The 18,415-nt window shown below is 50.0% G+C and overlaps 1 protein-coding gene across 1 annotated transcript; it reads left to right on the forward strand.

Annotated features, from left to right (window-relative positions):
* Window positions 1–687: 687 nt before the first annotated feature.
* On the forward strand, window positions 688–18,217 carry TRIM54 (tripartite motif containing 54). The gene is made up of 9 exons (XM_008138349.3): window positions 688–1,190; window positions 14,287–14,459; window positions 14,970–15,141; window positions 15,872–15,967; window positions 16,666–16,899; window positions 17,160–17,182; window positions 17,289–17,413; window positions 17,538–17,621; window positions 18,011–18,217. Exons 1-9 carry the CDS (start codon window positions 1,023–1,025, stop codon window positions 18,019–18,021), a joined length of 1,086 nt encoding a protein of 361 aa, XP_008136571.1. The 5' UTR covers window positions 688–1,022; the 3' UTR covers window positions 18,022–18,217.
* Window positions 18,218–18,415: the final 198 nt, after the last annotated feature.

Genomic DNA, 18,415 nt, shown 5'->3' on the forward strand with positions numbered 1-18,415 from the left:
AAGGTCCCAGGTTCGATTCCGGTCAAGGGCATGTGCCTGGGTTGCGGGTACATCCCCAGTAGGGGGTGTGCAGGAGGCAGCTGATCCATGTTTCTCTCTCATCGATGTTTCTAACTATCCCTCTCCCTTCCTCTCTGTAAAAAAAATCAATAAAATATATTAAAAAAAACACTACAAAGTGGCCCAGAAGTTTTGGACCAGAGCCTCTCCCGTCTCAGGGGCTGCTGTTCTGCACCGTGGGGTTCAGAGAAAGCAGGCCGGGGTCGCTGGCTAAGCCGTGGAGGCAGACATTCTCACTGACTGTCAGTAGGTCTACCAAGATCTGCCTCCCTCCCTGAGCCACGCGTGGCCCCTCTCCAGCAGGCCGACTCTGACTGTGCCATGCCCGGCACTGCCCTGGAAGCAGGGCCCAAGCCAGAGCGGGGCTCAGGGGCTCCCAGGAGCTTCTGAGTGAGAGCAAGTGCGCGCTCAGTACCTTTGCCGGCCCACCTGTCTGTCACCCAAAGCGGCGAAGCTCACTCCTGCTCTTGCCCAAGGGTCACCCATTCCTGAGTGAGTCAGGGTCACTCGTTCGGTGACAGCTGTGGCTCTCGCCTTACAGGAGCTAAATTGGGAGTTGGAATGTCACACAGAGGCCCCTTGTTCCCCACCCCCACCTTCAAGTTAGTCTGCTCCCTGGGGAGTGAGGGACAAACCGCGCTGCCTGTAGAGTGAACAAGAGTCGTTTGGGGAACAAAAGTAGAAATTTTCAGGGCCAGTTGCTCAGGGAGCGAGGGCTAGAGAAAGCGGCCTGCGCGTGGCTGCCGGACAGAGCAGAGAGGAGAGGGACAAGTGTCTGAAAAGAGCTAAGGACGCGGCAAATTGTTAGAGGGAGGCACAGGAGAGAGCGCAGAGCTAGTTCGAGAGGGAGCGTGAAAAGGGAGCAGAAGAATCCACAGACTAAGTGAACGAGGAGGGGTCCAGAGGCAGCGAGGAAAGGCCAGGTCCGGGCCGAGGCCGAGGTCGGCACGATCACTGAGGGGATGAACTTCGCAGTGGGTTTCAAGCCGCTGCTAGGGGATGCACACAGCATGGACAACCTGGAGAAGCAGCTCATCTGCCCCATCTGCCTGGAGATGTTCTCCAAACCGGTGGTGATCCTGCCCTGCCAGCACAACCTGTGCCGAAAGTGTGCCAACGACGTCTTCCAGGTGGGCCCAGCGGGGGGCGGGGGCGGGGCCCGGTGAAGCAGTGCGGACCGTGGGAGACTTCTCATCAGAGCTGAGCACCCCCCCTTCCACCCCCGCAGGTGATGGGGAGAGTGCTCTATGGGATGGGTGGTGGCTGTCCTGGCTGAAGGGCCGAAGAAGAGCCGGGGGTTCTAGGAGATCCCAGAGTCAGCATGAGTCAGCAGCTGCTTTGCGGGCTGCGAGGTCAGCCTGTGCTGGGACAGCAGCTGGGACGGCGGTATCTACAGGGGAAAGGAGACCCCGTAGGGAGTAGGAGGGAGGTGGTCCTGCCCCAGGCTGCGTAAGCGTCTGTACTGGACTCTGCATTCCAGCTTGGGGTTTCAGATTTAAGGACATGATGGACAACCTGGAGAAAAGGGCATTGAGATCATGAAATACTACAAGGTCACGATGACAGGGGAACTGCCGCAAAGCTCAGCGCATCCGTGTTTGGGAGGCAGAATCAGACAGTGGGCAGGGGACCGGGGATTCTCCCCACTTGAAAGAGCCAGGCCCGTGCCCCACTCCTGACTAGTCATCAAGGGGCCTGCTGGCTACAAAGGATTGAGGTGCCTTCGAGAGAAGGCAGAGAATAAATTCTACTTCCCAGAAACGCAACCAGCGTTGGTTTACATGCTTTGTCACGGGGCAAAGCAGACCTAATCAAATCCGCAGATATCATTTTAGCTGCCGGTTTCAAAAAGAAGAGCAGATACACCAAAATGGCTTATAAATGGGCTTTCTTTCTTGCCCTGTGTCACTGGTATAGGTTCGGTAATCTACAAAATGGGGCAAAGTTCAGAAAGAGTGAGGGGGAAGACACACACACACACACACACACACACACCCCTCTTGCTAACGAAGTGAAAACTCTGAATGGACCAGCGCTGGCCTGCTCAGTATGCACGGCAGTGGTAAGGGACCTCATGAACGCACGTTCTTCATCGGTACCAGGAATTATGAGGAAGTGTGTTGAACAGTGATTCTGAACTCAACCCAGAACATGCTTCCCTTTTAAGCTCTTTGGGGCAGCATGTTTGGAGGGGAAGTAACGGGCTCCCTAAGCCAGGCCGTCCTCAGCTGGGGCCTGGGCCTGGGTCGGTTGTCTGCCATCTTCACCGATGCCCAGCCCCATAGCCTTTCCTGCCATCTTCCCATCGAGCCCCATGCCCATCTCCTAGTCCTCTGTGAGTCTGTTCGGCTCCGGAGGACCTCAGAGCCAGTGATTTTCCCTCTCGGGGGCCTAGACTGACCGTTAGGCCTCCCGGCCCCGGGCGCCCAGTCACGGACGAGAGGCTCTGCCTTGCCCTTCTAGGTCTTTGCCTTGGTCTGAGGACGTCTCTGAACACCTTTCAGACTGAGATGCCTCGGACGGAATGCCCAAAAGGTTTTGCCTTCCCTTCCCGTGAATTTAGAAGGAAACATCCTTTCGTGAGAGCCTGAAATATGGGAAAGCAAATGGGCGTTTGGAGAGTGAAGCTAATGTTGTCTGTAAGAAGTGGTACGAATGTTAAAGCAATGCACGTAGTATCCTCGGGCAGGGGGACGCAGGCACAGGAGGCCAGGAGAGGTTGGCGTGACCTCCCTGTTCAAGGCAGTCCTCTGCATCCAGGCGTACCTGCTTTGATTCCTGGAAGCTCTGGGGTACTGGCCTGGGCCCCGAGAGACCGGGGGATGCTTTGGGCCCAACCCGGTGCAGGGTACTTGCGGGATGATGCGGTGCTTAGGGCTTCGGGGTGGTTCTGTGGATCTTTTCAAGTGCAGAGCCCCCTGGGCCCCCAAACAGAGGAGACGGAACGGCTTGTTTCTCGCTGCTTTATTTGGGCCGGCCTGGTGGGAGGCTGACCCAGTTCTTCGGCTGCACTTCTGCATGTTCTTCTCAGTAGCTCTCCCTCTGAAAGTTGAGCATATTTAGTTTCTTCACACATTGCCTCCACATTTTGACAACTCTAGGCATAATCAGATTGTCTGTTTTCTAAGTATAGGGACAAGAATAGGACTTTTGATTTCTCTACCTTCAAGCCACTTAGGAAAAATACCCTTAGAACATTGCCTAGAAAGTTAATAGAACTTATAAAAGTGATACCAGTATATTATATTACACACACACACACACACACACACACACACATTTTTTATTTTTTATTTATTTTTTTTAAATATATTTTATTGATTTTTTACAGAGAGGAAGAGAGAGGGATAGAGAGTTAGAAACATCCATGAGAGAGAAACATCGATCAGCTGCCTCTTGCACACCCCCTACTGGGGATGTACCCGCAACCAAGGTACATGCCCTTGACCGGAATCGAACCTGGGACCCTTGAGTCCGCAGGCCGATGCTCTATCCACTGAGCCAAACCGGTTTCAGCACACACACATTTTTTAAACAGTATGGGAATTTACATCATGAAAAGTGAATCTCTACCTCAGTGCTCAGCTCCCTACTCCAGATGGAGGTAGCCATTACCAGCATTCTTGATGGTCTTCCAGAAAATTTCCATGGATAGGCACAGTGTGTGTGTGTGTGTGTGTGTGAATCTATATATATAAAAGCCTAATATGCTAAGTGTCCAACTGAGCAGTTGACCAACTGGTCACTATGATGTGCACTGACCACCGGGGGGCAGATGCTCCGACCGGTAGGTTAGCTTGCTGCTGGGGTCTGGCTGATTGGGACTGGGCGAGGCAGGGCCAGACACACCCTGGAGCCCTCCCACAGTCCCTCCCCGGCCACCAGCCCCAATCGGCCCCAATCGGGACTGGGTGAGATGACCCTGATCAGCACCCATCACCGGCTATTGGAGGGACCCCACCCGTGCACAAATTTTGTGCACTGGGCCTCTAGTACACATATATTTAAACTAGACTCATTGTCCTACACCTGCCTTTGTTCACTTACTCTTTCTTGGCAGTTATTCCATATCCACACATTCAGATTCATGTTTTTCTTCCCCGCACCCCTTTTCAAATGGCTGTATGATGTTCCATTGTTATGACTGGACCACAGTCTACAAGGTGTCCCCCAAAAATGTATATTCAGCCCTAGCAGGTTTGGCTCAGTGGATAGAGCATCAGCCTGCAGACTGAAGAGTCCAGGGTTTGATTCTGGTCAGAGGCACATGCCTGGGTTGTGAGTTCAATCCCCAGTAGGGGGCATGCAGGAGTCAGCCAATAAATGATTCCCTCTCATCATTGATGTTTCTATCTCTCCCTCTCCCTTTCTCTCTGAAATCAATTATATATATAATGTATATTCACTTAACAGCTGATAATTCAATTGATGCTTCTAATGAAAGAAGCATCAGATTTAACTCATTGAAATTAATAATTATTCAAAGTGTATATACATTTTTGGGGACACCCTGTATTTAATCAGTCCTCTAAAACATTTAGATGGTGTTCAGTGTTTTGCTGTTCTGAAAACTGCTGTGATGGACAACAAACAAGAATTTTAGAGAATTGTGATTTTATAACAGCAGGTAAAACTAAAGCCAGGAAAAATATTTGAAAAGTTAAAAGGTTTAATTGAAAATGTGCGATAGTATTGAGGGTTTGGGAGGGAATCATCCATAATCCTACCTCCCCAACACAATTATTTTTATGTTTGTCTATTACTTTCAAGCCCTTGACCCATATTTTTACATAGTTTCATCATGGTTTAACTAGTTTTCATTAGAGCTGTAATCTCTCTCTCTCTCTCTCTCTCTCTCTCTCTCTCTCTCTCTCTCTCTACTGAAACATCGCCCCCTTTAATCTGTCCCTCCCTCTCTCCCCACCCTGCACCCACTCAGCTACCAAGCATTTTGACTAGAAGAAAGCTGTTGGTGTGGGAGTTTGACACAAACATCTTCCCATGTGTTTCTGTATTTGTAAACTCTATTCGCTCCTGAACTGCTTTAAAGCAAGCCTTCCGTTTATTTTTATTCTTGCCCCCCTCTTCGCTGTGGGCACTTGTGTATGAGCTGCAACCTGTTGTAACTGAACAACCAGAAGGCCTTGTGAGAAGATGGTTCAGGAACAGCTTTTCTGGAGGATGTCCGTCTAGGGAGAGATTTACCGCGATGGGAATACCAAGACAGCAGCCTCCTTCTCTCATCCAGGGCGGTCAGGGAGAGAGATGACCTCTGTGTTTTGCCACTCCTCCCCGAATTCCAGTTCTTTATGGGTTAATTGTTAAGACCTGTTGTTATCAGGCACAGGCCTGCAGTGAAACCCTACACAGCCAGCCTCCTCCTCGACCACTTCCACCTGCTACTGAGGGCACAGCCCAGCCCTGGGCCCCTCTCCTTTGTGAGAAATGGATTTGTTGAAATGTTGTGAGTTGCACTGACCCTGAAGCAGGGTTAAAGATCTTACTGACTTTAGGGAGGAAACGTGATTTAGGGAAACAAAAACCTAGACTGGAAGGTAGCATTCCTGGGATCTCCTCCAACCAGTTTCTTCCTTAACTTGCCATGTGAGGTAAATCAGGCTATTTCACCCCTTCACGCCCCTTTTCACACACACGTGAAAGAGATGAAAAGGATGATTTAAACCGATCTTTAATATCCTTGTAATTCTAACAATCTGATTTTATAAGTTCAAGAATTATAATGGCCGAAACCGGTTTGGCTCAGTGGATAGAGCGTTGGCCTGCGGACTGAAGGGTCCCAGGTTCGATTCCGGTCAAGGGCATGTACCTTGGTTGCGGGCACATCTGTGCAGGAGGCAGCTGATCGATGTTTCTCTCACATCGATGTTTCTGACTCTCTATCTCTCTCCCTTCCTCTCTGTAAAAAATCAATAAAATATATTTAAAAATATATATATTTAAAAAAAAAGAATTATTATGGACCTTTTTTTAAAAATATATTTTATTGATTTTTTACAGAGAGGAAGAGAGAGGGATAGAGAGCTAGAAACATCGATGAGAGAGAAACATCGATCAGCTGCCTCCTGCACACCCCCTACTGGGGATGTGCCCGCAACCAAGGTACATGCCCTTGACCGGAATCGAACCCTGGGACCCTTGAGTCCACAGGCCGACGCTCTATCCACTGAGCCAAACCAGTTTCGGCTGGATTTCCTTTTTAAGGCCTTTCCATTCCATTGCTGGTGACTTACCTTGGGTCCCTCTTCGGCTTACCCATCTTCCGTTCAGCCAGCCTCCCTTCGCAGAACCCTTGTGCTGGCTCCTTGCTAGGTTCCGTCAGGCAGAGCTAGCCCTCCGCTCCGAATCCCTCTCCCGCCCACAACTCAGCGCTTCTCAACACCTGGGCTCCTCTAAGGCTCTTGGACTTGTCTCCAAATGCCTGGTTTCTTCCGTGTACCCAGCGCGGGCTCAGAGGACGGCATTGGCCCGCTATTAGTCACTGGGGGAGAACGCCTCCAGCACCTCCAACGTTCCCCCTCCCCACCCGGCGTGGTGGGCCAGTATCCCAAATCGGCATCCCTCTGGGTGGCGAGGGAAGAAGGAAAACACTCTGACATAAGTATAGACTTGCTAGAGAAACTGCATTCACAAAGCATCTTTCTAGATGGAACATTTCTACTTGATGCTATGAAATGTTGCCGAGGAAATGGAAGGCACCAGAGAGTCTAAAAGAGTGACAACTCATGGCATGTATGCGACATAGGAGCCTTGAACATAGCCTAGAATTACATTCCATTTATTTGCTTTGCTCCATGTTATTCTTCACAGTGAAGAAGGAACCGTTATTTCGGGCCCTGTGGTTCTGTGTGGCCATATATTGTTACGGTCTAGAGCAGTGCTTTGTAATCACATGCGTGATTCTCTCTGAGTTAGGTAGAATGGGTGTTATTGCCATTTTATGGGGAGAACGCAGGAAATAGGTTACAGCCACACAAACAAAGGACCAGAGTAGGGACATAAATCTAGGTGTTCGTTTCCTGGAGTGATGGCATTTCCTTTATACATCACCTCATTGGCACATGAAATTTTCCTGTGGTGCTGGCTCTCTTGTTTACACTGTCTCACAATGTACGATAAAGGGGAAGAACAAAGACATTTATGTGTACAACAGAACCCATCAATTATTTCTTAATCTTGAAACAGAAAGATAAACAGAAGCAAAAAGTAGGATTTCGCTAACTGGATATTAGCTGACGGCTCTTTAGCCCAACGTGAGACAACCAGCTATGGAAATGTATTCAGGAGGTTGCCAAGCAAACCTCGCGGTACAAAATTCCTATTTGTGATGAGGCCATCCAGGGACTTACTCTCAGGGCAGGAAGTAATCTCTTTTAGTGCTAGGACTGCTTGGTCAGTTTGTGAAGCCTAGGGACCCTTTATTTGTTATTTATTTATTTATTGTTAGGGACCCTTTTTAAAGACAAGGTGTATGTGGTTTTGAAAAACTAAGTGTCTTTTCAATGCATAAAATATAATACATATGATTATAAAGAAAACCAGTTGTTAGAACTCAGCATGCATTCTCACACGTTCTCAATGGGGGCGATGTTGCTCCAAGTACATCTGTGGTATGGAAATTTTTTTTTATTGTGATCTTATTTTTAAATTTTTATTTATTTATCTTTGCTTTCATATAAGACCCCTTCCCCCAGCTTTAGCAAGGTACAAATGGACAAAAAGTATATCTATTTAAGGTGTACCCATTTCACAATATACATATTGTGAAATGATTACCACAATCAAGCTAGTTAACCTACCCGTCACCTCACACAGGTACCGTGTGTGTGTGTGTGTGTGTGTGTGTGTGTGTGTGTGTGTGGTCTCAGCAAATGCCAAGTATACAATATAGTATTCTTACCTGTGGTCACCATGCTGTACGTCAGATCTCCAGAATGTATTCACCTTATAACTGAAATGATTACCTTTTGACCAACATCTTCCCATTTCTCCACCCCTCACCTCCTGGCAACCACCTTTCTACTCTTGGCTTCTATACATTTTTGAGTTTTTCAGATTTGTGGTATTAAAATGTAAAGGGGAGGAGTTAGTGACTGGGAGGAAAATTGTCTACAAAGGCTCCTGGAAGGGACCGTAATGGAGGGAAAAAAAGCTTGAAAAACACTGGAATAAATACCAAAATAACTAGAACATGTTTTATAGGGGAATACATGTGCTTTCTGATTAACACATTAACTAATGAGATGGAGCAGTGGGCCTAATAACTACCTAGTTTAGAAGTAGTGATGAGCATAAATTATTTTTGGAGACTTGACCAACACCTGTAATGTGATATGACAACACCTATGATTTCTGTTGCTAAAATGCTCCTACAACGGCTGTGGCTTGTCGCCTGCCTCCATAACTGAGGAAAGTGCCCAGGTTCTGCCAGAGGTGAGTGGAAATAGATGCAATTTTATTTTTCCATCTGATTCGCTGGCCACTTGGATTCTAGCCACGGGTCTTTGGGGGGCCGTTGTCCCAGGTTAAGTACCCAAGCATCCAGGCTTGGAATGGCAGAATTGTCTGTGACTCCCTCCTCTCCCACAGCCCACCCACATCCAAGGGATCGGCCTGTCCTACTGATTCCAGCCGGCACCCCCAGGCTCCCCTAATGGCTGTCACCACCCGGGGGCAGGCAGAGACTCACACTGCCTGCGGCACTTGCTTCCCAGCTGAGCTGTGCTGTGGCCTCTCTCCGTCCCTGTTTGTAACTAACCTCCCATGGTCTCTCTGCTCTCCTGAAACTCCTTCCTCCCTGCCATCTCCTGTTACCTGTCTACCCAGTCTCCAAATGCTGTCTCCTTAGACATCCGCCCCCTGAACTAACAGTTCTTTACTAAGTAGGTTTTCTCTTGTTGGTTCTCATGGCACTTTAGCGCCCCCTTTTCTCTCACGTCGGCCCTGATCATTGCATTTTTAAAAAGTAAAGGGTTTTGGGTTTTTTTTTCCAAACCCCGAAGTGCTTGAACAAAATTTGGAAATTATAAAGTTAAAAAAAAAAAATTAGCCCTGACCGGTTTGGCTCAGTGGATAGAGTGTTGGCCTGCGGACTCAAGGGTCCTGGGTTCGATTCCGGTCAAGGGCATGTACCTTGGTTGCAGGCACATCCCCAGTAGGGAGTGCGCAGGAGGCAGCTGATCAATGTTTCTCTCTCATCGATGTTTCTAACTCTCTATCCCTCTCCCTTCCTCTCTGTGAAAAATCAATAAAATATATTTTTTTAAAAATTAAAGAAGGCCAGCGTGTTCAGTGGTTAGAGCATCAAATGCACACGGAAAGGTCTCTGGTTTGATTCCTGGTCCAGGGCATGTACCTGGGTTGGGGTTGTGGGTTCCCTCCCAGTCCCTCCCCCCCGCCCCGCCCCCATCAGGGGACATGTGTAAGGCAACCAATCGATGTGTCTCTCTCACATCGATGTCTCTCTGTGTCTCTCCCCCTCCCTTCCACTCTCTCTAAAAATCCATGGGAAAATATGCTCAGGTGAGGATTAAAAAAATAAAAGAATATTCACATTGTTCACAAACATCACCACTATCCATCTCCAGAACTTTTTCACTTTCCCAAACAGAAACTCTGTTCCCGTTAAACAGTAACTCTCCATTCCCCTTCCCCCGCCCCCAGCCCCTGGCAAGCACCATTCTGCTTTTTATTCCAGGTACCTCATATAAGAGGGATCATATAACACTTGTCCTTTTATGTCAGACATTTCATTTAGCATATAATGTCTTCAAGGTTCATCTATATTGTATCATGTAGTCCTGATGACTCTCTCTCTGTTGTTTTATACAATCTATGTAACTTGGATCAGTATCATAGATTCTAGTTCCTTCCGTGTCAAATGTGCATTTTGTTCCTATGTTGCTAATATATTTTACTCGATTTATTTCCTTAATTCTGCCAACTCACTGTTCTTCTCCAACTCCGATCACTTATATCTCTTCTTTAATCAAAGGGACTGTTTTCTTTATTTCCTTCAAAATGTTATATTGAAATTGTACTATTTCTTGGAGCAATTCTTCTTCCAAAGTGTATTCTTCATCTGTCCTTTGCATGTCATGCTTCCTTTTCCCCATTCTTTTTGTACTATCTCGGCTTGCATCTCCTGTTAGATCCCTTCGGCTTATCACTCCTCTTGGAATAGGGGTGGTTTTATCTGATGCTGAAAGTGAATTCTTTACTTAACCTTCCATTTGCCTTGGCTTTCTTCCACGGTTCTCTGAACGGTAAACTGGCTAGCTGGGGGTCATCACTGGGTAGCAATCTCTGTTGAGTCCTTTGGCTTCTCTGCTGACTAGAGGTACAACTAGAGGTATAACTAGGATTAGTAGACAGTGAGAGCCTCAATGTAGTTATGCTGCATCAGAACATTTTTCACACCAAACCTGATGAATTATTCTCCCTTGGGGCATGTGTACATCCCTGGGAGGAGGTCTCCCTGAGATTTGAGCTATTGCCTCTCGTTTTCACCGACAAGAAGGTCATTCTGGTTGCAAGCTGGGCCCTTACCATGCTCCATAGCACAGAGGTTTTGATTTGATGGGTCATCATTTGTTTATCTCTGCTCAGATAACTTCAAGCTGCAGCTGGATTTTAGGCTGTTGTTTCTGTCATTGGTGAAAGATTGGTGTTAGGCCTTTCATGACCTTTGCTAATATCTGTTTTACCTGAAACTCATAGAGATGAATGTTGGAACTGAAAGTGTGGTATATTGATTACTAGGATGGACTCTGGAATCAGAGTGCCCTGAGTTCAAATATTGGCTCTGCCATCTATTAGCCGCTAGCCATGTGCAATTTATTTAACTTGTCTGGGCTACAATTTCCTCTCTTTGAAATGGGGCTGAGTGGAACCTACTTCATAGGGTTGACATGAGGATTAAATGAGTTAATGCAAATAGAAGGACTTAGAGCAAAGCCTGGCATAAAGTAAGTGTTCAATAGATGTTAGCCCCAATCATTATAATTCTTGTAGTCCAAGTTAGGGGGTACATGTTCATCTCCACCATCTGTACAAGGAAGTCTTGAGGATTAAATTCAATAATGTCTGGAAAGCCCACAGCACAGTGCTTGATACGTAATAGACCCTCAAAACATGTGTTGCCTGTTGAATAATGAGTACAGAGGCAGGGTGCAGTGAGGGAGGGAGGAGGCGGAGAGAGGGTACCTATGAGTTTGCCTTTGCTCTGGGCCAAGGCTTTAGAATATGACTTTTTTTTTTTTTTTTACCATTCAGACATTTACTAAACATCTTTATAGGCTCCCCACCAGCTAATCAAAGTGTTGACGTAAGAAACATTGAAATCTGAAGAGAATTTTCATAAGAGTTTATTTGAGCCAAACTGATGACATATGCCAGGGAGCAAGATGTCAAATACTCCAGAAAATAACATTTTTGCAGCGTCATTTAAAATTAAGGAGGGAGCCCTAGCCAGTTTGGCTCAGTGAATAGAATGTCAGCCTGCAGGCTGGAGGGTCCTGGGTTCAATTCCAATCAAGGGTACATGCCCAGGTTGCTGGGTCAATCCCCAGTAAGGAGCGTGCAGGAGGCAGCCCATCAGTGATTCTCTCTCATCATTGATGTTTCTATCTCTCTCTTCCTCTCCCTTCCTCTCTGAAATAAATAAAAATGTATTTAAAAATAATAATAAAATTAAGGAGGGAACATATGGAAGATTACATGGAGGTGGAAAAGGCAAGATAGGGTTTGGATTACAGGATAGTTAAGATTATGAGCTCTCTCTCTCTCTCTCTCTCTCTCTCTCTCTCTCTCTCTCTCTCTCTCTCATGATTGCAGCTTGAAAGGTATGTTAACCTAGATGCACAAGAACAATAGATAGGGCTTGTTTAAGGCAAAGATAAGTCTTTTACTATGAAAGTTATATGCCTGGGGCATGACTACCTGCCATGACCCGCCCAGTTAAAATTTATGATCAGGTCACCCTGTGAGGTTACTTGTCATAGAACCCCTCTTTTTTATCCACAAAAGTGAAGTAAGATCCCTGCAGGAGCTTACAGGCTTAGAGTCCTCCTTACTCACTTGGATTCTAAATATTAAAAGCCCAGTGATTTTATACTTTAACCCACAACTAAACTAAACTAAACTAAACTAAACTAAACAACATTCATATAATCTAGTCACTGAGAAAGACAAACGCAGCCTTGGATAGTCTCAAACTAATTTGTTCCAACTTTATGATCATTAGCTTCTTAGAATGCTCAAGAAATCCCCCCCAAAATGTGATATTTGTAACATGCCAGTCACTCTCCCCAGGATAGGCTGTCCACTTGGCCACAGGGCCACGTTTCCTACCTGGCCTACATCTCTTGCTACCAGAGGATCCACCGGGACTCTGGACTTGGGTGCCCTCTAGGTGTCACAGGCTGCTGCTGCACGCACCGAAGGGACCCGAGGATCTGGAGAGCCTGACAGAACCAACTGCAGGAAAATGCACCAAGTCACAGGCGACTAGTCTCTCTTTACTCTCTAGGAGTGTGTGGTTTTCAACCGATTAGGATTAGATTCTGCTGTAAGTGACAGAAAACCCAAAATAACAATAATTTCAAGAAGGTAAAGATTTTTTTTTCTCTCAAGTGAAAGTATGGGTAGTGAATTCTTTACTTAACCTTCCATCTGCCTTGTCCTGGACTGCCTCATCAGAGACACTCCTTTTATCTTGGTGCCATTCTCAACATGTGGCTACCTCGTGGCTCAAGACGCTGCTTCAGCTTGAGCCATTCTATCTTCATTTCAATCAGCAGGAAGGAGGAAGGAGGAATAGGGCATGTCTCTCCCATCAAAGCCACAGTAACTCTTCACTTAACGTTGTGGACAGGTTCTGAAACTTTAAGTGAAATGACAGGTACCGAAACCAATTTTACGATAGGCTTATGGACATGGACAAGAGTTAAGGCCCTGTGACATCTCATCAGTGTGCACACTCCCTAGAAATGGCACAAAACATTTCTATCTACACCCCATTGGCCAGAACACAGTCTCTTGGCCACACCCAGCTGGAAGGGACACATGTTCTTTTTTTTTTTTTTTTAATTGATTTCAGAGAGGAAGGAAGAGGGAAAGATAAAAACATCAATGAAGAGAGAGAATCATTGATTGGCCACCTGCTGCATGTTCCCTATTGAGGATTGAGCCCACAACCCGGGCATGTGCCCTGATCAGGAATTGAACCGTGACCTCCTGGTTCATAGGTCGATGCTCCGCCACTGAGCCACACCAGCTGGGCAGACACATGTTCTTTATTCCATGTGTCTTGCCAAAATCTCAGGGGCTCTATTATTTAAGAAGAGGTGAATCTCGAGGAACAACAAGCAGTCTTTACCAGTGTTTCATCTCTGCGGCTCTCTACAAATTGACTCTGTTCTTCTCTACAGACCAGCCTTCTCTGTTCATAGTTTCTGAGCCCACACACTTTCCATTTCTGCACAAGGTTTTGGGTGGCTACAATGTCAACTCATCAACTCATAGCCCAACACCACAGGTCTTTTCAGTTCCAAGGCCGCACTGGTCTAGCCACCTCAGGTTCTGTCTCAATTCCAAGTACCTAGAGAGAAGGTTTGATATGTCTAGCTTGGGTCAGGCAATCACCTCCTCAATTCTGAGCCAATTGTCTGTGGCCTGGGGCATACTTGTCCAAATGTACACCGTAGAACAATGTCAAGGGCAGCAAAAGAACCCAGGACTCCTGGCTCCCAGTCCCTGGAGTGATTTCCCAGAATCCCCAAGCACTCGTCTCTGCTTGAGCCCCTGCCCAGAGCTGCAGGGCATCTCCCCAGGATGTGGCCCAGGAGAGCCCAGGCTGGAGGACATTGACAGCATCACTTAAAGTCCATTTCCTGCCTGAGCCTTCCTGCCAAGGTCAATGTCACCTCACGGCTCCAAGCTGGGCCCCTTTGGGGAGATCCCATTCTGACTAGGCCTTGGCCGAAGCGAGGCTCTGGCTGCAGGGACACTCGCCGAGGTGGGCTGGGTAATAAAATAAAGGTGGGAAACAAAATCGAAATGGCCACCCACCCTGAGCTGCTCTCAGAGGAGGGCGCAGCCATAGAAAAGAGCTGATGCCATCCTCTCCAACCCCCTCTCTCTCCCCGCTGCTCCCCAGTTCCCTCAGGCCTCACGGCGCCTGTCCTCTCACCCTCCCTGCCTCCACAGGCCTCGAACCCTCTGTGGCAGTCCCGGGGCTCCACCACCGTGTCTTCGGGAGGCCGTTTCCGCTGCCCATCTTGCAGGCATGAGGTTGTCCTGGACCGACATGGTGTCTACGGCCTGCAACGAAACCTGCTAGTGGAGAACATTATCGACATTTACAAGCAGGAGTCTTCCCGGTGAGCTGTCAGGGCCTCTTGTCCCTCTGGAGGGCAGGGCCTGGGGCGCAGCCTGGGAGCCCATCAGGGTTGAAGGGAGAGGCACCCATCAGCCTGGCCCTTCAGTTCAGCGTTGAGAGGGGAGCAGAGAAGGAGAAGCACTTGTCCCAGGTCACTCCGCTCGGGTGGTCTCTGATTCCTGGTCACTCCTTCGCCTTCACTCTCCACCTGGGAAGGGCTGGCAGTCCACTAGCAAGGTCCTTGCCAACCCTCCATTGCTTCCTGCCCTGTGGGACCTCTCTGTCTTCTGGAATGGAGACTATCCTTGGACCTAAGCCTCCTCTACCCGTTAGCATCTTCTGTTCCTCAAAGGAAGAACAGAAGTCACCTGCCCAGCCGCAGCACCAGCTGCAGGGGCAGAAAAGGTGGCGATGGTTGGTAGAGACTGAAGGAAAGGTGTTCATGGGGCCTCACACTCTCCCCCCGGCCTGGCCCCTGACCCTCCTGCCACCCTCCCCCCACTCCCCTCAGGCCGCTGCACTCCAAGGCTGAGCAGCACCTCATGTGCGAGGAGCATGAAGAGGAGAAGATCAATATCTACTGCCTGAGCTGTGAGGTGCCCACCTGCTCTCTCTGCAAGGTCTTTGGTGCCCACAAGGACTGTGAGGTGGCCCCACTGCCCACCATTTACAAACGCCAGAAGGTATCGAGCAGCAGAGGGAGCAGGCATGCGGGGTGAGGGCATAATCAGGGTCTCTAACTTCAGCCTCTTACTCCAATTGGTTTTAAAGTCCCAGCTCTATGGATGACCTTGGGTGAGTCACTTGACCACTCGGGCACTCACTTTCCTCGCTTGTAAACTGGGGATGGAAAGGCCTACTTCTGAGAGTTATTTCTGGATAAAATAGGATAATGGCTGTAAGCAGATACTTCAGTATGGTGGACTAGATACTCCCAAGGCCCTCTCACCATCATACAACTAGATTCTACATAAAATGTAATTTAAAATTATATTGGTAGGCACATAGGAAGTAAAGGAAATCTCCAAGTGGGGGCGGGGTGGGGGGAGAGGAAGGCGGAGTGAATTAACAGAACTCTGAATGGTGAGCACAGAAAGAGCAGGATTTCCCAGAGGGCAAATGCTGGCAGTATTACTGAGCTAGAAAGATGAGACCATGCCTCCAAACACCTAGAAGATGGGGACCTGCAATGAAGACCCCCAAAGAACCCCAGGTTAAATTGGAACCCCAGGAACTGAGGTGGTCAGTTTCACCACCTGGCTTTGGCAAAAGCAAATACAAGCTCTGACTGGAGAAAAAAAGAACTCAGTTTAAGGCCTTGGGCTTTTCTTAGATTAAGAACAACAACAGTGGGAGGGGTACAGCGCTAGACCAGGTCCTCCAGCCCTAAGTGCTGGCCTGTGTGTGTGGCAGAGTGAGCTCAGTGATGGCATCGCGATGCTGGTGGCGGGCAATGACCGTGTGCAAGCCGTGATCACACAGATGGAGGAGGTGTGCCAAACCATTGAGGTAAGCCTGGGATGGGAGGCAGGGAGACTTTCTGGGCTCCCAGAGGTGGGTCACAGTAATGGGAGGAGCTTAGCCAGGCTGCCGGATTTGAATCTCAGCTCTGCCCCTCACTGGCTCTGTGACTTCGGTCCAGTTACTTTAACTTCTCTGTGCTTTGGTTTTGTTTGTTTTTGCCTACATAAAATAGTAATAATGAGAATGTTATGGCGCCTACCTCATTGGATCTTTATGAGAACTAAGTGTGATAAGTTCGTTCTAAATAAGCAAGTAAAAACCAGAGACATAGACAGCACCCATGAGACTAAAGTATTGTTATTTGCTGAGAGTAGATTTGAAAGTTCTCATCGCATTAAAAAAAAAAAAGTGTAACTATGTAGGATGACAGATATTAACTAGACATATTGTGGTGATCATTTCACCATGTATACAAATATGGAGTCATTACATTATACACCTGAAACTTATATGATACTACATGTCAATTATAACTCAGAAAAATCCTGTGCTGTTATTTCTGAAAAGATCTGGGCATCCGCAGCCCTTGGCTGGAGTTCCGGCTCTGCCACTGATTTGGAGTGTAACTGACAAGCCACTTTTCTTTGGGGGCCTCTGCGCTTTGCACTGAGCGGGGAGGGGGACAGCGGCCGGGCGCGCTCCCCGCTGTGAGAAGCCAGCAGCTCCCCACTCCCGTCTCTCAGGACAACGGCCGCCGGCAGAAGCAGCTGCTGAACCAGAGGTTTGAGACCCTGTGCGCGGTGCTGGAGGAGCGCAAGGGCGAGCTGCTGCAGGCGCTGGCCCGCGAGCAGGAGCAGAAGCTGCAGCGGGTCCGGGGCCTCATCCGCCAGTATGGGGACCACCTGGAGGCCTCCTCCAAGCTCGTGGAGTCCGCCATCCAGTCCATGGAGGAGCCACAGATGGCGCTCTACCTGCAGGTGGGCCCCGGGGTGGCTGGCAGGCTGCGCAGTGGCTCGAGCGGGGGGCACCCGAAGACCCGGGTTCAAGGCCGATCTCTGGCACCTCCCTGCCCCACGGCCTTGGGCAAGTCACCCCCTCTGAGTACGTTTTGTGCTTCAGAATCGGGGGGTGTCTCCCCCCTGCCTGCCGGCCCTTCGGGACTGCGGTGGGCATTCCAAGTGGACCGTTGCCCGCGGCTGGCACCAGGCTTACCCTCGCCCTCGTTTCTTCCTTACAGCAGGCCAAGGAGCTGATCAATAAGTGAGTAGGCGGGCCGGGAGGGAGAGGAGGGGGCTGTGGGGGCTTCGCTGCCACGGGAAGGGGGGGTGGTTTGGGGGTGCTGAGCGCTGCCGCGCCCCTGCTGCAGGGTCGGGGCGATGTCGAAGGTGGAGCTGGCGGGGCGGCCCGAGCCCGGCTACGAGAGCATGGAGCAGTTCGCCGTGAGCGTGGAGCACGTGGCCGAGATGCTGAGGACCATCGACTTCCAGCCGGGTGAGCGCGAGGGCGCCGGGGAGGGCCGGGCCGGGGGCGGTGTGTCTGACCCTCCGGAGGGGGCGGCCGGGGCGGCTGGCCGGAGCCGCAGGGACCCCGCCTCACGGCTCTTCCTCCGGCCCAGGCGCTGCCGGGGAGGAAGAGGACGAGGAGGTGGCGTTGGATGGAGAAGAGGGCAGTGCGGGGCCCGAGGAAGAGCGGCCGGAAGGTGAGAGTGGCCGCGGGGCGCAGAGGGCCTGTCCCCCCTCCGGCGACCGCCCTCCCCGCGGGGCCGGGACCCACCTGCAGCCTCCGCGCCTTTTCAGTGCCGCCCACCCCCTCCCCCCCGCAGGAGGGAACGCCCCCAGCGCAGGGCCAACGGACACTTCCTTTTCTTTTCTTTGAAATTAAATTTAATTCCCATCGCCATTTCCCCCCTGCGCCCTCCCCCCGTCCCCCGACACTTTCTTTTCCTCCGACCGCTCCCCGGCGCTTTGGGAGAGCAGGTGGGTGGGGAAGTGGAGGAGACACCCACGTGGCGGGGGGAGGGTGGGCCGGGCTCGGCGTCGCCTGGTTCCAGGGAGCCCCCGCTCACCGCGCCTTCTTTCCCGGGGACAGGCCTGCACTGACCCGCCCCCCGTGGGGACCCCGCGCTCCGGGGGCCGGCGCCCGGGTTGGAGGATCCGCGCAGAGACCGCGCGCGCCGGCTCGGCTCCCGCCGCCGGGGAAGCTCAATAAAGGCTAACGCGCCCCGACCCGCAGCTCCTTTCACTGCTCACTCAGCCGTGGCTTCGGAGGAGCCGTCCCCATCCCGCCCTTCTCCGGACCGGGGACCAGCTGCGGGGGGGGGGGGGGGGGGGCCGGGGGCGGAAGTGAATGAACCCCCATTGGGCACCTCGCTGATTGGAGGCACGGATTCCCCAGCCCAGCGCCACGGGCAAAGCGTAGGGGCGGGGGGTGGAGTGGAGGGATCCGGACGAGCTCCGGGGGGACTTTAGGGGCGATGGCGATCTGGACCGTTCT

Source organism: Eptesicus fuscus, chromosome 16 (genome assembly GCF_027574615.1).
Source record: "Eptesicus fuscus isolate TK198812 chromosome 16, DD_ASM_mEF_20220401, whole genome shotgun sequence".
NCBI lineage: Eukaryota > Metazoa > Chordata > Mammalia > Chiroptera > Vespertilionidae > Eptesicus > Eptesicus fuscus.

Coding starts and splice junctions, on each gene's coding strand:
- TRIM54 (XM_008138349.3), top strand. CDS start 1,023: ATGAACTTCGCAGTGGGTTTCAAGCCGCTGCTAGGGGATGCACACAGC. Junction 16,900..17,159: donor AGATGGCGCTCTACCTGCAG/GTGGGCCCCGGG, acceptor TCTTCCTTACAG/CAGGCCAAGGAGCTGATCAA. Junction 17,414..17,537: donor GACCATCGACTTCCAGCCGG/GTGAGCGCGAGG, acceptor CCTCCGGCCCAG/GCGCTGCCGGGGAGGAAGAG.